Source organism: Carassius gibelio, chromosome B22, assembly GCF_023724105.1.
Source record: "Carassius gibelio isolate Cgi1373 ecotype wild population from Czech Republic chromosome B22, carGib1.2-hapl.c, whole genome shotgun sequence".
Taxonomy (NCBI): Eukaryota; Metazoa; Chordata; class Actinopteri; order Cypriniformes; family Cyprinidae; genus Carassius; species Carassius gibelio.
The window spans coordinates 16,901,606-16,918,791 of record NC_068417.1 but is presented as its reverse complement, the minus strand read 5'-3'; the positions used below and the strand labels follow the sequence as shown (position 1 = coordinate 16,918,791).

Genomic DNA, 17,186 nt, shown 5'->3' with positions numbered 1-17,186 from the left:
ACTGCATAAAGTGTTATATAATGCACCAAAAAATACAAAAAATAACATTTTTAAAATCTAAAAAAAAACTGGTCAAAATGTTATATATCACTTTCAAATTAACATAAAAAATGACATAAAAAGTATATTATTTTGAACATTTTAATTTATTTTAAAATTATTTCATTTTTTTAAATGGATTTGAAATTTTGGCATGATTTCTTTTTTATTACTTGGAACATATTGGCCATCATGGACCTAGACACAAAGAAATATTCAAACTGCGTTATAACCGAAACATGACCAACATGGTCATATTAAAGCAGTTCACCCAAAAGTGAAAATTCTGTCATTTCTCACCCTCATGTCATTCCACACCCTTATGACCTTTGTTCATCTTCACAACACACATTAAGATATTTTTTATAAAACCTGATGGCCCAGTGATGCCTACATTGCTAGCAAGATTATTTCCTTTTCCAATGCCCAGAAAGGTACTAAAAACATATTTAAAACAGTTTATGTGACTACAGTGGTTCAACCTTAGTGTAATGAAGCAATGAAAATACTTTTTGTGTGCCAAAAAACAAAATAATGACTATTCAACATCTCGTGATGGATTCATGAAGCTTCGAAGCTTTATTAATCTTTCAGTTCAAATCAGAGCATATCAAACTGCCAAACTCACATGATTTCAGTAAATGAGGCTTCGTTATGTCATAAGTGTTTTGAAATTTCAATGGTTCATGTGACTTTTGCAGTTTGATACACGTTCTGAGCAAATGATTTGAAACAAAAGATTCGTAAAGCTTCTAAGCTTCATGAAGCACTGTTTTGAGACCGCCCATCACTAGATATGGTTGAATAAAATCGTTGTTTTGGGGGGTTGGCAAAAAAAGTATTCTCGTCGCTTTATAATATTTAGGTTGAACAACTGTAGTCACATGAATTTAAATGTTTTAGAGGCTTTCTGGGCATTGAAAAAAAAAATGATCTTGCTAGAAATGCAGGCTTCACTGAGCCACATCTTAATGTGTGTTGTGAGGATGAACGAAGATCTTACGGGTGTGGAACGACATAAGTAATTATTGACTTAATTTTCATTTTTGGGTGAACTAATCCTTTAAAAACCACAAAGACATTTTCAGATAGAAAGAATAGACCAATATTGCCAAACAAGTCATACAAAAAAAAGTGATGCATGACTGACCGGAAGGAGCCGCGCACTTGCAGAAGTCATACAAACTTTCCATCAAACAGATAAAAATCAACCAAATAACAATTATGCTCCAGATGAAGTTCAATCCCAGGATTCAAAGTGTGACTAGAAATATTGAAAAGAGCAAAGAGGACAATACATTAGATATATTACAAAACATAATAATACTTTCAGAAACAAATAGGGGGAGGACAGATACAGTTAGTGACAGATACAGGGATGAGAGGTACAGTCAAAGGCAGATAGAGAACAATAAAAGGAAGACGCAATCTTGGTGTGTGTGTATCCTTACATTTCAGAAATTCCATTGGAATTTGCACAGAAGAGTGGCAACATGTGGGTTGACTGCCACACATTTTCTTCTGTATCACTTGTCCTGTTTTTATTTCGATGGCACTTTTCCCTTGGCTTTGGATCCTCTCTCTGGATTTATGCCCACAAAGCACCTAAAGGGTCATGAAACAGACAATATGTAATTAAGATCGGTTTTAGGACCTCCAAGAAAGATGGAGATGTCCACTAATAAAAAAAAACAAAAAAACATGTTTAACTCAATAGCTTGCTTGTGTTAAATAGGGAGACAAATATATTCTCTTCTCGAGTTAAGACACATTGTTTTAAAGGCCTCAACAGAAATAACACTTATTACATAACATTATTAAAAGGAATGTTCTGATATAACTTATCTATAAAATGCTGTTTCTGAAGTTGTTAGAATTCAACCATTACCTTTGAATGAACTCCAAGGTACACACTGCTTCCTCCTGATACTCAAGATTAAACTAGTAATAAGCAGCAAACAGAGTGGCAAGGCCGGACAGGAAACTGGGCTGAATGCCCTCACACACCACCTCGCCTTCAATACTCAGCATCCAGTGCTCACTTTCAAAGTGTCTCCTATAACAATCAATATCACAATAGTAATTAATACCTATACCATTTTATTTATTATTATTATTATTATTATTTTGTATTTCAGATTTTTACATTTACATTATATACTATATTTAGTAGGGGTGGGATAAAAATTAGATTCTTAAATGTATCGCAATGCATAAGCAGACGATTCTTAATTGATTCACAAATGTCAAAAATCTATTTTCTAAACGTTAATTAATGTAATGTTGACGGAAAGTAAAAGGCGGATCTCTGAAACGCGGAAGTGCATGCCCAGAGAGTCTGTGACATGCACATATTTCTTTTACTGTCTATGGTGTGTATTCACTGGCGCAGAGCAAGCGTTTTGAGACCTATAACGTTACTTGAGCGTTTTCAGTCCATTTAATGGAAGTTGAGCTTCCATAGTTGTATATGGTTTGTGGTGGATCGATTATGCAGCAAAATGCCTCCTAATGTGAAACAGACTGCAAGCACTTTGTTTTTTTCTTCCTGAACCTTCTGGTTGTTCGTTCATTTGAAATGACTCGAAAAAAGATTCGTTCATTTTGCTGAACGAGACTCAAAAGTCCGATTCTGTAAAATGATCCGAACTTCCCATCACTACATAAGATTCAAGTCATAGACCCAATAAGTCAACTCGTTTGTTTATTGGTCAGTGTCGCGCATGATCAGTTCATTTGTTCAAGTGTCACCGCACTGATAAGGTGCCTTTGTGCACCCTGTGCCAAAATACACACAAGATTTGCGTGCCGACATAAATATTGACACATATCTATAAATAGCATATTTAATAATTTCAAGGGGAAAGTATTTGGTCGCCCTAAGGTAATAAATTAGGCTAACTATACAAAGCAGACTTTATATCAAACAGATTTGTTAAAGTTTTCACATTAACGTTACCTGAAGTTAGCAAAGGCTCAAAAAAAATCTACATCTCACGTTAACCTCTTGGAAAAGCACCACTGAGCATTTATATGACACACCGTGAGCGGCCCTGACTGACCGCGAGGCTTTAGAAACGCGTTTTATTTCGGCGCCCGTGTTAACAGATGACTGCCTGTGCAAAGTTGTTTTACTTCATAAAATAATCACGACGAAGTGTGCTGATAAACACGAAGTTATCGTGAATATAAACTATAAGCACTGAAACATGTCATTCATAACGAAGGATTCCAGAGATTTTCTGCCCATGGCCGCCGGGGGATGTATGAAATCCTACCGCGACCGCGCTACTGAAACCCCGCGCAATTCTGCCTCGCGCCCTGCGGACGGATGATGCTTGAATCTGGGGTTACCAATATAATCCGCGAATGTAGAAGCATTCATATACTATAAACTACCAAACAATAAATATAAAAAACTGAAGTCACTTACCACAGTTGTGAATCACTCCTCTTGCCTTTAACGTTAACCTCCTCGACCGTTGATGCGGCTCTGAAGATTTGAAATTTACAGCAAAATTCTGTAAATTTGAGTCAGACCTACACGTTACCCCAGAATGCATTGCAGTTTACAGCAATATGCTGTATTATTAAAAAACAGTCCGCGGCTGTAAAATAATGCTGTAATTTTTACAGCAATTCATTACAGTGTAGGTGGGGGAAGTCAATGGAAGTGTTTAACTCATGGGTTTCCATGTGATGTCCAGTGTTGCATTTCAATTACGAACAACAAATTTGACACCAAATTTCTCTTCTTCGAATTGAAATTGTAAATAATTGTTCTAGTGGTGTTAATGTTGAAAGCTGTTGTGTGAACAAGTTGGTTGGTCATCTTGCTTGGTTCTTGTGGCACTAGAACTGATTTACGACTTCCTGAGGAATTCGGCTCGTGTTTCAACGCACAGCTTTGATAGACTCTTTAATTTGTCTGGTTCGACTCATTTCTTTTACATCCGTGATGATTTTTGATACATACAACAAAGTTATTAAAAAAGATGAATCTCTTCTTTTTGGAGTGTATTACTGGCTTTAATATAAATGATAACATTAAAGTGATAATTCTTCTTGGGAGTTTTTTTTTATCTTTAATATTTATTATGGATAATAAATATTAATAAATATTGTTTTATTAATTAATAAAGCAAAGTGCCCCATTCAAATATCTTTGATTTATGGTTTGTTTAAACTGCAAAGGTAAAAAAATTAAATAATGTAATTTATTTTTTTATTTATTTTTTTGTGACAGAAATGAAGGGGAAGGAGAATTTATGCATGGTTGAGCTTATTTGATAAAAAATACTTCCACGTAGGATATGTCTGTGTTTTCTCGCTCATGACTTCCTCTTTTTTAAACTACCTGCAGAAAAAAATAAAAAATAAATACATAAATAAAAAACACAATAGAAACCATAACAGAAATTGCAATTCTTTACAAATAATGCTTTACACTACAAATACCATTATAAACATCACAAAGCATTAAAGAATGGTTTTCAAGTGTGTGTGTGGGGATTATAGCCTGTTCCAATGGTATTCAAGCAAGATGACCAATTACCAGTAGAAACCCATAGGGACCATTACAGTTTCCATTAAAACCGGGCGGCAACCACCGCTCTCTCTAGTGAAGCCAATAAGGAAGTGACTAAAACTGCAATTCATCATCTGGCCGCTTGAGGCTGGCTGCAAAAGAGGGTCAATCCCATAGATTCCCCTTGTTAAAGCTGCAGTCGGTAACTTTTGACGCTAAAAAAAAGTTACGGACCGCAGCTCTGATTGGTTGTTTCTTACCGGGAGCGGTAAGAGAAACAACCAATCAGAGCTGCGGTCCGTAACTTTTTTTTGTGTTCAAAGTATACAAAATGTATATAATAAGTTAGTACACCATGAATCCATTTTCCAAACAGTGTTTTTAGCCTGTCCTGAATCACTAGGGTACACCTATAATAAGTGTTTATATTCGGACTATTTTAGATTGCTTCATGGGTACCGCGGCGGAGTAACCCAGTACCTTTGTGATTCTTCATAGACATAAACAGAGAGAAGTAGTTCCAGCTACAATGTCCTTCTGCAACACGCAAGCAGTTCTGTTTATTAACCGCTAGAGCGTCAAAAGTTACCGACTGCAGCTTTAAAATGCCCAACTTTACAGCAGAAAAAAACATGTTTTCAGCCTGGTACAAAAAATGATTTTGGTCTACAGCAAATTTTGCCCTTCATGACAGCTGTGAGGGGGGTGAATTTTTTTTATAACTCATCCGTTTAATTTAAATTAAGCCTTAAAGTTCTGCATAATTAAGGGCGTGGCGACTTGAGTGACAGGTGAATTGCCACTGCTGTCACAGCCGTCGCGCTAGGTGGGCGTGGCTTCAGCAACCAGCTCCCACTTTTTGCCTATTTTCAATTGTCCGGGAGAGTCGCGCGGTGACGAGCTGCCAAGATGGCGACGGTTCGCTCTGCACACTTTAGGCTTCAAAAGCTCTCTTCAGGAGTCTACGGGTGACGTCTCGGACACTACGTCCATGTTTTTATACAATCTATGATTAAACCAATACAAGCCGCATTATAACCAGTAAAACCATTACAAAATTTGTGATGATGATTTTTTTTTTAGCAGTGTCCTCATTCCTCTCCTCTTTGTAATGCAATTAGTAAACATGCCATATATATAATATTTTCTAATATATAAAACCACCAACAATCAAGAATCTCTCACACACACAAACACTATAATTTGCTGTTATACTCCATATAACTCCATTTACAAACCAGAAACTAAGCCTTTTTTTGGACAGGCCTATCTAAAGGGTTAATGGTCCCACCTAGTGATCAACTGTAAAAATAACAAATTTAACCTTTTCCCAAAATGGAAACCACAAACAATCAAGAATGCATGATTAAATGGTGTCATGGCTTTGCAATCAAAAAATGTCGTTATAATGGAAGTCAGTGGCGGTTCTACATTGAAATACACCCTGGGCGAGACCCCTTTCGAGCGCCCCCCCCCCCCCCCCCCCCCCCCCACACACACACACAAAAAATAGCAAACAAAGTTCTGCACAAACAGCAATATTTTATTATAACAACTGTTTTCATATGATGTGATATCATTGCATGCATGTTTCCAATTTGCCATTCCTGCACTTGTTAAATTGATGTTCCTCTTGGAAAACAATTTACAGCAGAAGCAAAAGAGGCTGTTGTTCTTAATTGAAGAAATCAGCCAACTTCTTGCCATCTTTTCACCACTTACTAATGTCTTCTTAAAATATTAGTGGTGGCAACTTCTCACATTACTCTCATTCCTACGGAAAACAAAGCCAGGTGGCACTTTACTTGGTCCTCTGTGAACCAGCTCAGTCCGAATCCTGTCAGTCAGATGTGAGGGCCAGTGGGGCTCAGTGGGGGTTCAGCTCCAGGCATTTCTATCAGACAGCATATTGGCATATTACTCAAAACACATAGCAGTGAAAAAACACAGTCCTACTCATAAATTATCAGAAATATTAAAATTACATTAAATTGCAGTTGTCTTGTAGCCCCCACACACACACACACATACACACACACGATATGCACACCTGAAAGCTCATGCTGGGTAGAAGTAGAGGCAAAGAGGTCTTCATCCTCAATATCAGATATTTGTGGAGACATATTTGTAGCGGAGGAGGTGGTTGGCTCATCCTGACCAGTGGTAGAGGATGCTCCAAAATATTTTAGAAGTGCCCCTGAAATTGCAATTTAACTGCATTTGAAATCAAAAGACCATAGGATAATGTTTTATAAAGCTAAAACAGCCTAGGGTCAAATTGACTCAAAACATAATAGAAGGGTTACATAAACATGCTCTTACACACTAAATGTCTGTCATTACACGCTATATCCTCCTAGACCCGAAAAAAAACAACATTTATTTATTTCATTTTTCCCCCCGTCATCACATTTTTTAGAGCATAGAAACAAATAGTAAAACAAATACATTGAAAAATTATATTTTATTCACGTTATGCTATGGTCACTGGGACTCAGTTGTTTAAAAAATAAAATGACTTTAAATTATATGTATAGGCAAAAACAAAAACTTTTTGGGTTTCAGGATATTTTTCAGCCAAAATTTGTATATCAATCTAACTTTTCATGGAGGTACCATTAGGTTACTGCCTCAAATTATACGCATGACACACTTTTAAAGCATCATAGCAAAAATGCTAACAAAGAGTTACGTTATACCCACCATCAATTAACATTAGCCCTTCATTCATGAAATGGATACTGTAATCATACAGAGACAATAGTTGCATACCTTTATCTTTTGCTCGTTTCTCCTCTTCTTCTTTTCCGAAATTGGGCACCTGGCTTTGACCTTTTCTTCTCCATCTCTGTTTATTTGGCACTCGACAATCAACAGATTTCCCATCCCCCCAACTGTCACTCAGGACCAGAAGTCAGGACTAAACCAATTCACCTTGATGACCGCATAATCGTTTTGTATTACCTAGTTTCATTTGCAGGAACTATAGGCCTGTATATAGGCCTGTATTATAACATTATGAATGAAATGTGCGTTATTTGGAAGAAAGTCGGGGTGTGTGACTGACTTTAGCCTATTATTAATTATATTACTAGTGTGGATCCCCCGTCCACCCCCGCCCTGTCCGTTCCATTTGAGAGAGACCCAGAGGTGAAATGTCGCACGCGCCTCTCGCCCCACTCCCTTACACTTCTCTCACAACACAACGCTTCAGTGGATATTTTCAGCAAGCAGGGGCGCCAGCAGCTGCAGGGAGCGCCAATTTGCCAATTCCACACACAGTGAAATGATATAAATGACGAAAAACCGCTGCGCGACACAGAGGATTTTTTGTTTATCTACTCGTGCTGCCGCCCCCAATGTGTCCCGAAAAAATGACGCCCCGGGCGGCTGCCCGGTTCGCCCGTGCCTAAAACCGCTACTGATGGAAGTCAATGGGGCAAAAACAGCCACCAACAACAAATTAGGGAGAAAAAATTTAAATCTAATGCTGCACAAAAACTAACAATACATCAAAGCCAATGTTGCTACTAATCTTTGACATGCCCAAGACTGTTAAAAAAAGTACAAAAATAAAATAAAAAATCCAGCCACAATTACTTTTATATTGAAAATATGTCATTTTGTGTGTTTTTTCCCCCCAAAGCAGTGACATCATTTATGAACTTGGCAATTAAAGCGTTAAAATCTTGGATTTTTAAAAAAAACATTTGGTAGTTTTGATCAGGAATGAAGTTGATTAACAGATTTATGCAAAAAAAAAAATTGAAAAAAATATGATAGATACATTTACATTAGATAAATTTTTACAGCAGTTTAATTGAGTGGATGTTTTCATCCCGAACATACCGAAAGGGTAGTGAATTTGAACAATCCACAAGAGATATATATATATATATACACACACACACAAACACACACACAGGCTCATTTAATCTGACTTTCAACCACTCTCCGAATCAGGAGCTGGAAGACGGATGAGGAAGAAGCACATAGAAATCGAGGACAGGCTCCACCCATTAAGTCTAGAGAGGAGGAGCTGGACGTTATTTGATTATTTCACTCCTCCCCTCACCATAACCACCTACTGTCTAAAAGTCATTTCAGACGAGCTTGTATATTCACACTTCCTAGAGAGCTTTACTGAGCTACTGTACAACAGACCAGCAGCATCTTCAGCTCTTTCTTTATTACGAAACGTTCAGTGTTTATTATGACGTTTATGTTCTTGTAGCCTACATTTGTGTGTGTTTAAATTGCAGCCATTACAAAATTAGGAACTGTTGCCAACTGAAATCATTCAGCGAAATAGCAAAGAAAATATTTGACATGTTTATACTCTTCTGTCTGAGCTTATGGAGTGGTAAGTGTTTATTCAATTCTGTGTATTTTATTTGTCCACATAGCCGACACAAACATTAACTTATTTCCTTCTTTCTTTTTATGTTTTGTAAGACTAAACCTAATACTCTCAACTATTTATTCTTTGTGCTATTTTGTCATTCTTCTTTTCCAGTGACATCACACGGTCTACTTTTTTCCACATTACTGAATCATACATTGAAATTAGTAAGGACTTGTTTTGCAATTACACATTTTAAAACATTTTAAAAATGACCAAAACGCCATACTCTTATTTGTTGATCAGGTGTGTTTGGTGATGATGCAGTGAAGTCAGAGTCAGTGATGGAGGGAGAATCAGTCACGCTAAACCCTGATGTTAATACAATTAATGAGCTACGGTGGAGCTTTATACACAACAACAAGAAGATTCTCATCGCTATTATCGACAGACAGAATGAAAAGAGACCCGTTTATGATGATGTTCTTGGTGGGAGATTCAAAGACAGACTGAAGCTGTATCAGACTGGATCTCTGATCATCACAAACACCAGAACCACAGACTCTGGAGAATATTCAGTAACCGGAGAACAAAAAGAGAAGCCGTTCAGCATATTCAATCTCACTGTCTACGGTGAGTTAAAACACTTTTCACAGTCACTCACTCTAGTGTAATTTATTCTACTAACAGTAGCTGACAACAAAATATCTCTACAAAAATGATGTAGTAGTTGTATTTGTTCTTGAAAATGTTAATAATTATATACAATTGCACAACATTGTATATACATAATCACTAGGGAATTCATTTTGGTTTATTTTCTAAAAGTCATGAATATTTTCACCACATCTAAAACTAAATATTTTTATATGATCTTGTGAGGAGAATTACATTTTAGACATTTTTTGCAATACATTTTAATGTAACACATTTTTGCTTGGTTCTGATACTGATCATTTGAATTTTAAACACCAACCCTTTATAAAGTTTGAGAGAGGGGTTTAGATCAAGACTATCAGCACTGACCTCTGTGTGTGTTAAACTCAACACATCAAACTGTCTTACTTAGTGTTAATTAGATTTATTCTCTTTTTCCAGCTCGTCTGCCTGTTCCTGTCATCAGCCACTCTTCACAAAATTCATCATCTTCATCATCTTCATCACAGCAGAATTGTTCACTGTTGTGTTCAGTGGTGAATGTGGGTGATGTGACTCTCTCCTGGTACAAAGGAAACAGTTCATTCTCCAGCATCAGTGTGTCTGATCTCAGCAGAAGTCTTTCTTTACATCTGGAGTGTCTGGATGATTTCTACAGCTGTGTGGTGAACAATCCCATCAGAAACCACACCACACATCTCAACACTGAACTCTGTCAGACATGTGCAGGTACTTATAAAAATATATAAGTGTGTGTGTTATTGAACTATATTTAAGGTTTTCTTTTTTCTTTTTCTCTCACAAGGGCATCATATTCACTGTTGTGGTTTTACTGAAGCTGTGATACGATTGGCTGGCTCTGTTCTGGTGGGTGTGGCTGCTGTTGCTGTGCTGGTTTATGACATCAGATCCAGCCGTTTTCTACAGAAGAGGAATGAGCAGGTGTCACCATCAAACTCTGATTAATCAGATACTCAGGAATGTGGAGATGTTCCTGAACAACTGTAGACATGCTCACCAAAAAATGTAACCTATGATTAATGATCAGTTTGTTTAATGTGTGCTTGTTTTAGTAGGTAAATATGACATTGTAAATGTGTTTGTCTTGTTGGTTTTCATTCCTCTTTTTATGCTTTGTTTCTCAGTATTTAATCTGTTGTTTAGTGATTTTATTATTAGTAGTAGTAGTAGTAGTAGTAGTAGTAATTGTTTTTGTGCATGTTAACAGACATACTTTAATAAGTGGGTATCATTTCATTTATTTCAGGAGTTGGCATGTGTCTGAAATTTAGCAATATATTGATATGAACATGGTGGTATAATGGAAGAACTGATGCCAGGAGATACATAAACAGCACTGTGTATATGTATGTTTTCCTTCAAAAAAAAAAAAAAAAAAAAACCTTAAGCACAAACTTGGCCCCCAGTAGTTTTTTGTTTTTGTTGTTTTAATACATTATGGGTCTTTAGTTTTGTAATTCATGTATAAAACCTAAATTAAGCTTACCTTTGAAAAGTGTGGCATAGTTAAAACAAAACGTTTACTCATGTTTCATTTATTGTGCTTCTTTCAGTGCTAATAAACTCAAATAATTTAAACTGTTTAGCCAATGCTTATTTCTTTAAAATCAGATGCTTTTAACTGAAAATTTGGTTTTAAACCTGCTGGAGATTAAGATGATGTACAAAAAGAGCAGTGCTGAGGGTCCCCAAGGCCATGATTAAGAACCACTACCTTTTTCTGTATAGCAGCCTACTGTAAAATGTGATATATGGATCATGTCTTTGGAAAGCTTATTATTCTTTCTGGAGATTAAACAGTCAACTATATTTTTCCTGGTGTCTTTGTGAACTAGGGAACTTAGTGAGAGCTAACAATGCTAAGCACTGAGATAATAAGCACAGCTAGCTACCTCTTAATTTGATATCAGTAATATAACAATTTTATCATTTTAAAATCATGAAATTCACAAGCACCCTCATAAAATACTGAACTTGGAGGAATGGGAACATTAGTCAAGACCTTTTTCTGCTAGACGCTGCCAGAGACAGTCCCTGCACATGGCCAGTGACTGGAGGTGAGGTTGCTTCCAGTGTTGCCAACTTCGTTTAATGGAAAGTAGCTAAACACCGCTTGAAAATCGCTAAATGTCACTAGAATACGTCATAAGCTAATTACCATATCCATGGCGTCAGTACGACATATTGTCTTGTCTCTCTGTGCCCACATAGCTTACTGCAAAATCCTAATCACGACATTGTCTAATGAAATCAAATACACATACAATTAAGGTAAAGGCTGTGCTGTGACTTCGGCTATACCTGCATGTTAATTAGAGATAGAAGCTAAAGATATCTGTTTTTAACTGAAAGTGCCCCTCTTTGCCGCTGGCTGAACAGAGCAGATGCACAGAGAGAGAGAGAGAGAGAGAGGTGCACTGGGAAAGCAAGACCTCACGCTCGTGCAGCTGCACTGTCCACTTCAGCTTTTCTGTCGCTTTCAGCGTTTATTATAACATTTCTGGTGTGTTTTCTTTTCCAAAATTATCAACTGCTATTATTTGAAACCGTTATGTGAAATGGCAAAGACATTTTTTATTTTCTTCTGTTTGAGCTTATGGAGTGAGTATGGTAAGTGTTTTTATGACTTTGTTCCTGTGTATCAGAGATTGGCACTCTGAGTTAGTGACTCGGAGTCGAATATTTCTATATCAGACTTGACTTAGACTCAACCTGAAATGACTCCAGACTTGTCTCGACTCGAGGAAAATGACTCAAAAAATATTTTAAAAGCAACTCGAATCGTGTATCATTAAATAGTTTATCCTTTTAATCCTTACTTAGTACTATTAACAGACAGCATCCACACCCCGTCATCCATCCGGACCCCATACATCTTGTTTGATGTGGTCATTTTTCTCTTCCATTGACATGACATGATTATCTGTTTTGCAATGACAACTTTTTAAATACTTTTGAAATGACAAAAAAATGCCAAATGTGTTCATATTCTGAGCAGAAGTTCTGTTTGTTCTTCAGGTGTGTTTGGTGATGATGCAGTGAAGTCAGAGTCAGTGACGGAGGGAGAATCAGTCACACTAAACCCTGATGTTAATACAATTAATGAGCTACGGTGGAGCTTTATACACAACAACAAAAAGATTCTCATCGCTCTAATCGACAGACAGAACAATATAAGCATACTTCATGATGATACTCTTGATGGGAGATTCAGAGACAGACTGAAGCTGGATCAGACTGGATCTCTGATCATCACAAACACCAGAACCACAGACTCTGGACTTTATACAGTCACCAGCACCAGCAGAGAGAAGCCGCTGAGCATGTTCAGTCTTACTGTCTACGGTGAGCAGAATGTTTATGTAGACTTACATCTTTTAACTGTCCTAGATATTGAGAATATTATAAAATGATAGAACTCTGTTGATGCTGAGACATTTTTCCAAAACATTCAGTTATGCTCAAAACATTCAGTCTAAATTTCTATAGCTAGCAGAATATTTACCCTGTTTGCTTCTTTAATGGTCATTTTTTCAACTTTAATGGTCAGTTCCTTCATATAATAGCTTTATTTAGAAGGGAGGAATATAAAAACAATTCTTGGAGATTTACTTTAAAATTTGTATGCTTTATTTTCAAATCACGTCTCATAATTAATCTCATATTTTCAGTGAAAATGTTGTCTGTTTGCTAAATGTTCCTTCTAAATCAGATTGTCTGATTTCTGTACTTCTCCATTTATCTTCATTCTCTCATGTTTTCTAGCTTGTCTTTCTATTCCTGTCATCACTAGTCACTGTCCTTCATCTTCATCACAGCAGAATTGTTCACTGGTGTGTTCAGTGTTCAATGTGAGTGATGTGACTCTCTCCTGGTACAAAGGAAACAGTTTATTGTCCAGCATCAGTGTGTCTGATCTCAGCATCAGTCTCTCTCTTCCTCTGGAGGTGGAATATCAGGATAACAACAACTACAGCTGTGTGATCAACAATCCCATCAGAAACCAGACTCAACATCTGGACATCACTCAACTCTGTCACACATGTTCAGGTATGTCTGATATAATATTTTGTGTATATGTGAACATTCACTCAGAGACACACTAATGGCTGCCTCCTCTAGGTTCTCCAGGCTCTGTATATCTGATAGTGCTGGTTTCTGCTGCTGCTGGTCTTCTGTTGATTGTCGTTGCAGTCAGGATCTTCTGCATCTGCAGGAAAACAGACCAAGAGGGCAAGTATTACCTACTACTGTGACATCTGTAATAGACCTGTGCTGTGTAAGACCAATTACAATAGACTGGCAAAATGTAATTATTTTTATGAGCTGGGATGCATGTAAAGTTACTGTAGGAGACAAACAAAACAAAATAAGGAACCTCTAATAGCTTTAAGATTAGGTGTGGGTATAGCGGCTTAAAGTAGTAAGTAATTTGTAAGTAATTCAATAATTAGTAAGTAATTCAATAATTTGGCTTAAGTTCTATAAAGTTCTGTAAAGTTCCATGTAGCAATTTTTAAGGACATATTTGCATACACAATTTTTTATATTATTCAAATAGTCTAAATAAATAAAAGACCATAACACGGGTCAAATTACTTTTTTTATTATTGAAAGTTTGTGTCCAAAGCACAAGGACATACCAAGTCTTGTATATTAACTTCTTTACTCAATGCATTTTACACTGAACTCAACACATGGTACATAATGCATGTTAAATAAATCCAGTGTTAATTATACCTTCATACGTTAGCAGTCTTGTGGCATGAAGTCATATGTATTTAACAATTTTGTTTGTTTTTAAAGGAACTATTACGTGAAAATTACTATATTGCGTATTTTAACATCAACCTAATCCACTAGGCAAAGTTACGTCCAGTTTAAGTTTACTCAAAAAAGCGCTTGTGATAAGTTGCCTTATTTATTTTTTTTACAATGTGGAACTTAATAGAGTACCAGTGTAGAGTTGATAAAATATAATAGAATCATATTTTGGATCTGGTAAGAACTCTAGCTACTGCATTATGGACTCCTTGTTTATCGACGATGTTAGACAACCACTGAGTAATGCATTACAGTAATCCAGTCTAGAGGTCATGAATTCATGAATTAGCTTTTTTGCATCAGATACAAATAACATCTTCCATAGCTTAGCGATGTTTCTGAGGTGGAAGAAGGCAGTTTTTGTAACATGAAATATAATTTTCAAAAATCAAGTTGCTGTCAAATGTAGCAGCTAGCTCTTTAAATGTATAGGATGATATAAGAGTACATCCATCAAGATATGTCCTTAATTCTATTAAGATTTTAACACTTCTTAAAATGCTATGGAGAAAGTCAAACATCGAAAACATAACACATCATCTTGCATTAATTTAGAATGCTTCTTAAACAAGCATGGGAATGAGGAGCCATCACTGGGATTACCTGTAATTATAGCCTTATTGTAACATATTGTAAAGTCTGGACCTTCTTGAGTTGTTGACTCAACAATCAGTTTTCTCATTGTGTGAAATATGTTGGTTTTCAGCTATTCTAAGAGATGACAAAACCATTAAGAGCCTAATGAACTGTTAAGAAGTAGGAAATTACCTATTTCAATATACACTCTGTCGAGGTTTCAGGTGCGTAAATAACATAAAATATATAATATATATCCTATGTTAACAAGTAAATGTTAACTATGTTATTACTTTGTTGCAGTTATATTATCAAACAACTTTGCATGTGTGCTTGAAACATTAAAAAATAAAAAACATTTTGCAAAAACAAACAAATAAATAAACCTGACAAGGAAGCATGCCATGGGTCTCCGCTGAAATAGTTCACACTAATAATAAAGTAAAAAAGGCAAAACAGTGTTGCAGAAGAAAACTAACAATAAGTTTCAGATACTGTATATCTTATTCAGAGTATTGATATTTGTACACATCTGTCAACAGTTCAGAGTGGTGAAGAAATCACATATGCTGATCCGACATTCTTCAAAAGAAAAGCACACAAGTCGGTAAGAAACATTATTTCTGTTTATATATGTGCATTATATGAAAACAAAAAAAATCTGATCTAGTTGTATTTATATATGAGCTCTAATAAAAGGTCAGTTATGTTCTTGATAACTACGTGTGGTGTGAATGTGTGTTTGTGTTTTCTTTTAGACTGTTCAAGAGCAGGAAGATGTGGTGTATGCAGGAGTGGCCAGACACTGAAAAAAAAATTATTCTATTTTAGGGCTGCCAACTTTCTAGAACCCACAGATCCAAAATACAACAGGAGGATTACTGTATTAGTGCAGATATTTTGTGTGTAATGATAAATGCATATTTTATGTCACACACATACCTTTGAATATCTCATACTAAAGGTGTTTATAAGAACTAACCCTCACACAATCTTGTTGACATCATTCAAAAAAGTGAGTTCATCGATGTTAACGTGGTATTAACTGAAAATTAATGGATTTTATGCCAGGGCGTGTGGCCTATGTGTGTGTGTTTTGTATGTTTGTGTTTTCAGATGTTACTGTACAGACAGTCCTGTGTGTCTCTGCTCATAAAGTGAACCTTTTGAAGCTTTTAAAGCTGCAGTTGATAAATTTTGATGCTCTATCGGTTAATAAACAGAACTGCTTGCTTCTTGTGGAAGAACATCGTAGCCGGAACTACTTCTCTCTGTTTATGTCTATGAAGAATCACAAAGGTACTGGGTTACTCCGCCACGGAACCCCCGAAGCAATCTAAAATAGTCAGAATATAAACACTTATTATAGGTGTACCCTAGTGATTCAGGACAGGCTAAAAACACGGTTTGGAAAATGGATTCATGGTGTACTCACTTATTATATACATTTTGTAAATTGTGAACACATAAAAAAGTTATGGACCACAGCTCTGATTGGTTATTTTTTACCGGGAGCGATGGAGTTTCTGCAAATGGCAATAGGACCACTGGGAGGAGCCAGAGGAGCTTGGTTTTTTTCTCTCATATTCTACTGTCAGGACATAATGACAGGTTTAACAAATATGTAAAAAATACATTTTTACAAAATTTACCCACTGCAGCTTTAAACATGTCATTTTACCAACAGCTCTCTCACTGTGATATTTAAAAATCCAAAATGTTAGATAAATCTATATATATATGTGTAAATTCTTCAAACTGTATTGCTTGAACTGTATGCCTATTTGACGGTGTTTATAGTATGTATATATATATATATATATATATATATATATATATATATATATATATATATATATATATATATATATATATTTTTTTTTTTTTTTTTTTTTTTTTTTGTAGTACATTTGGTAGTAAACACAAAATAAATAAATAACTGATAAGTCGTGACCTAGTTGTTAGAGAGTTTGACTCCTAACCCTAATGTTGTGGGTTTGTGTCTGGGCACGCTAAATACCACAACTGAGGTGCCCTTGAGCAAGGCACTGAACCCCCAACTGCTCCCCGGGCGCTGCAGCATAAATGATGATGAACACTGCTCTTGTGTGTGTTATGGGATGGGTTAAATGCAGAGCACAAATTCTGAGTCTGGGTCACCAAACTTGGCTGTATGTCATGTCACTTTCAAATAAATAA

General features: G+C 36.1%; 1 protein-coding gene and 1 long non-coding RNA gene across 5 annotated transcripts; one reads left to right on the top strand and one right to left on the bottom strand.

Annotated features, from left to right (window-relative positions):
• Nucleotides 1–621: 621 nt before the first annotated feature.
• On the bottom strand, nt 622–2,657 carry LOC127988536 (uncharacterized). Its single transcript, XR_008161729.1, has 3 exons — nt 1,928–2,657; nt 1,491–1,644; nt 622–1,303 (listed from the first exon to the last, which is right to left on the bottom strand). It is a non-coding gene; the product is annotated as an uncharacterized LOC127988536 (long non-coding RNA).
• A 5,895-nt stretch (nt 2,658–8,552) lies between these two features.
• LOC127988500 (CD276 antigen) lies at nt 8,553–16,657 on the top strand. Of its 4 annotated transcripts, none has more exons than XM_052591298.1 (6): nt 8,553–8,930; nt 12,606–12,932; nt 13,353–13,637; nt 13,710–13,820; nt 15,530–15,594; nt 15,746–16,657. In XM_052591298.1, the coding sequence occupies exons 1-6, from the start codon at nt 8,897–8,899 to the stop codon at nt 15,794–15,796; spliced, it is 873 nt and encodes a 290-aa protein (XP_052447258.1). In that variant the 5' UTR covers nt 8,553–8,896; the 3' UTR covers nt 15,797–16,657. The 4 variants fall into 4 exon arrangements, with proteins under 4 accessions (XP_052447258.1, XP_052447259.1, XP_052447260.1 ...); XM_052591297.1 differs by lacking the exon at nt 8,553–8,930 and adding an exon at nt 11,990–12,197; XM_052591299.1 differs by lacking the exons at nt 12,606–12,932; nt 13,353–13,637; nt 13,710–13,820; nt 15,530–15,594; nt 15,746–16,657 and adding exons at nt 9,216–9,542; nt 10,008–10,295; nt 10,372–11,165 and having other exon boundaries at nt 8,650–8,930.
• Nucleotides 16,658–17,186: the final 529 nt, after the last annotated feature.

Excerpts from the sequence above, each read along its gene's own strand:
- LOC127988500 (XM_052591297.1), top strand. The coding sequence starts at position 12,146 with ATGGCAAAGACATTTTTTATTTTCTTCTGTTTGAGCTTATGGAGTGAG. Across the intron at positions 12,198-12,605 it reads GAGCTTATGGAGTGAGTATG|GTGTGTTTGGTGATGATGCA; the intron begins GTAAGTGTTTTT and ends TTTGTTCTTCAG. Across the intron at positions 13,638-13,709 it reads ACTCTGTCACACATGTTCAG|GTTCTCCAGGCTCTGTATAT; the intron begins GTATGTCTGATA and ends TGCCTCCTCTAG.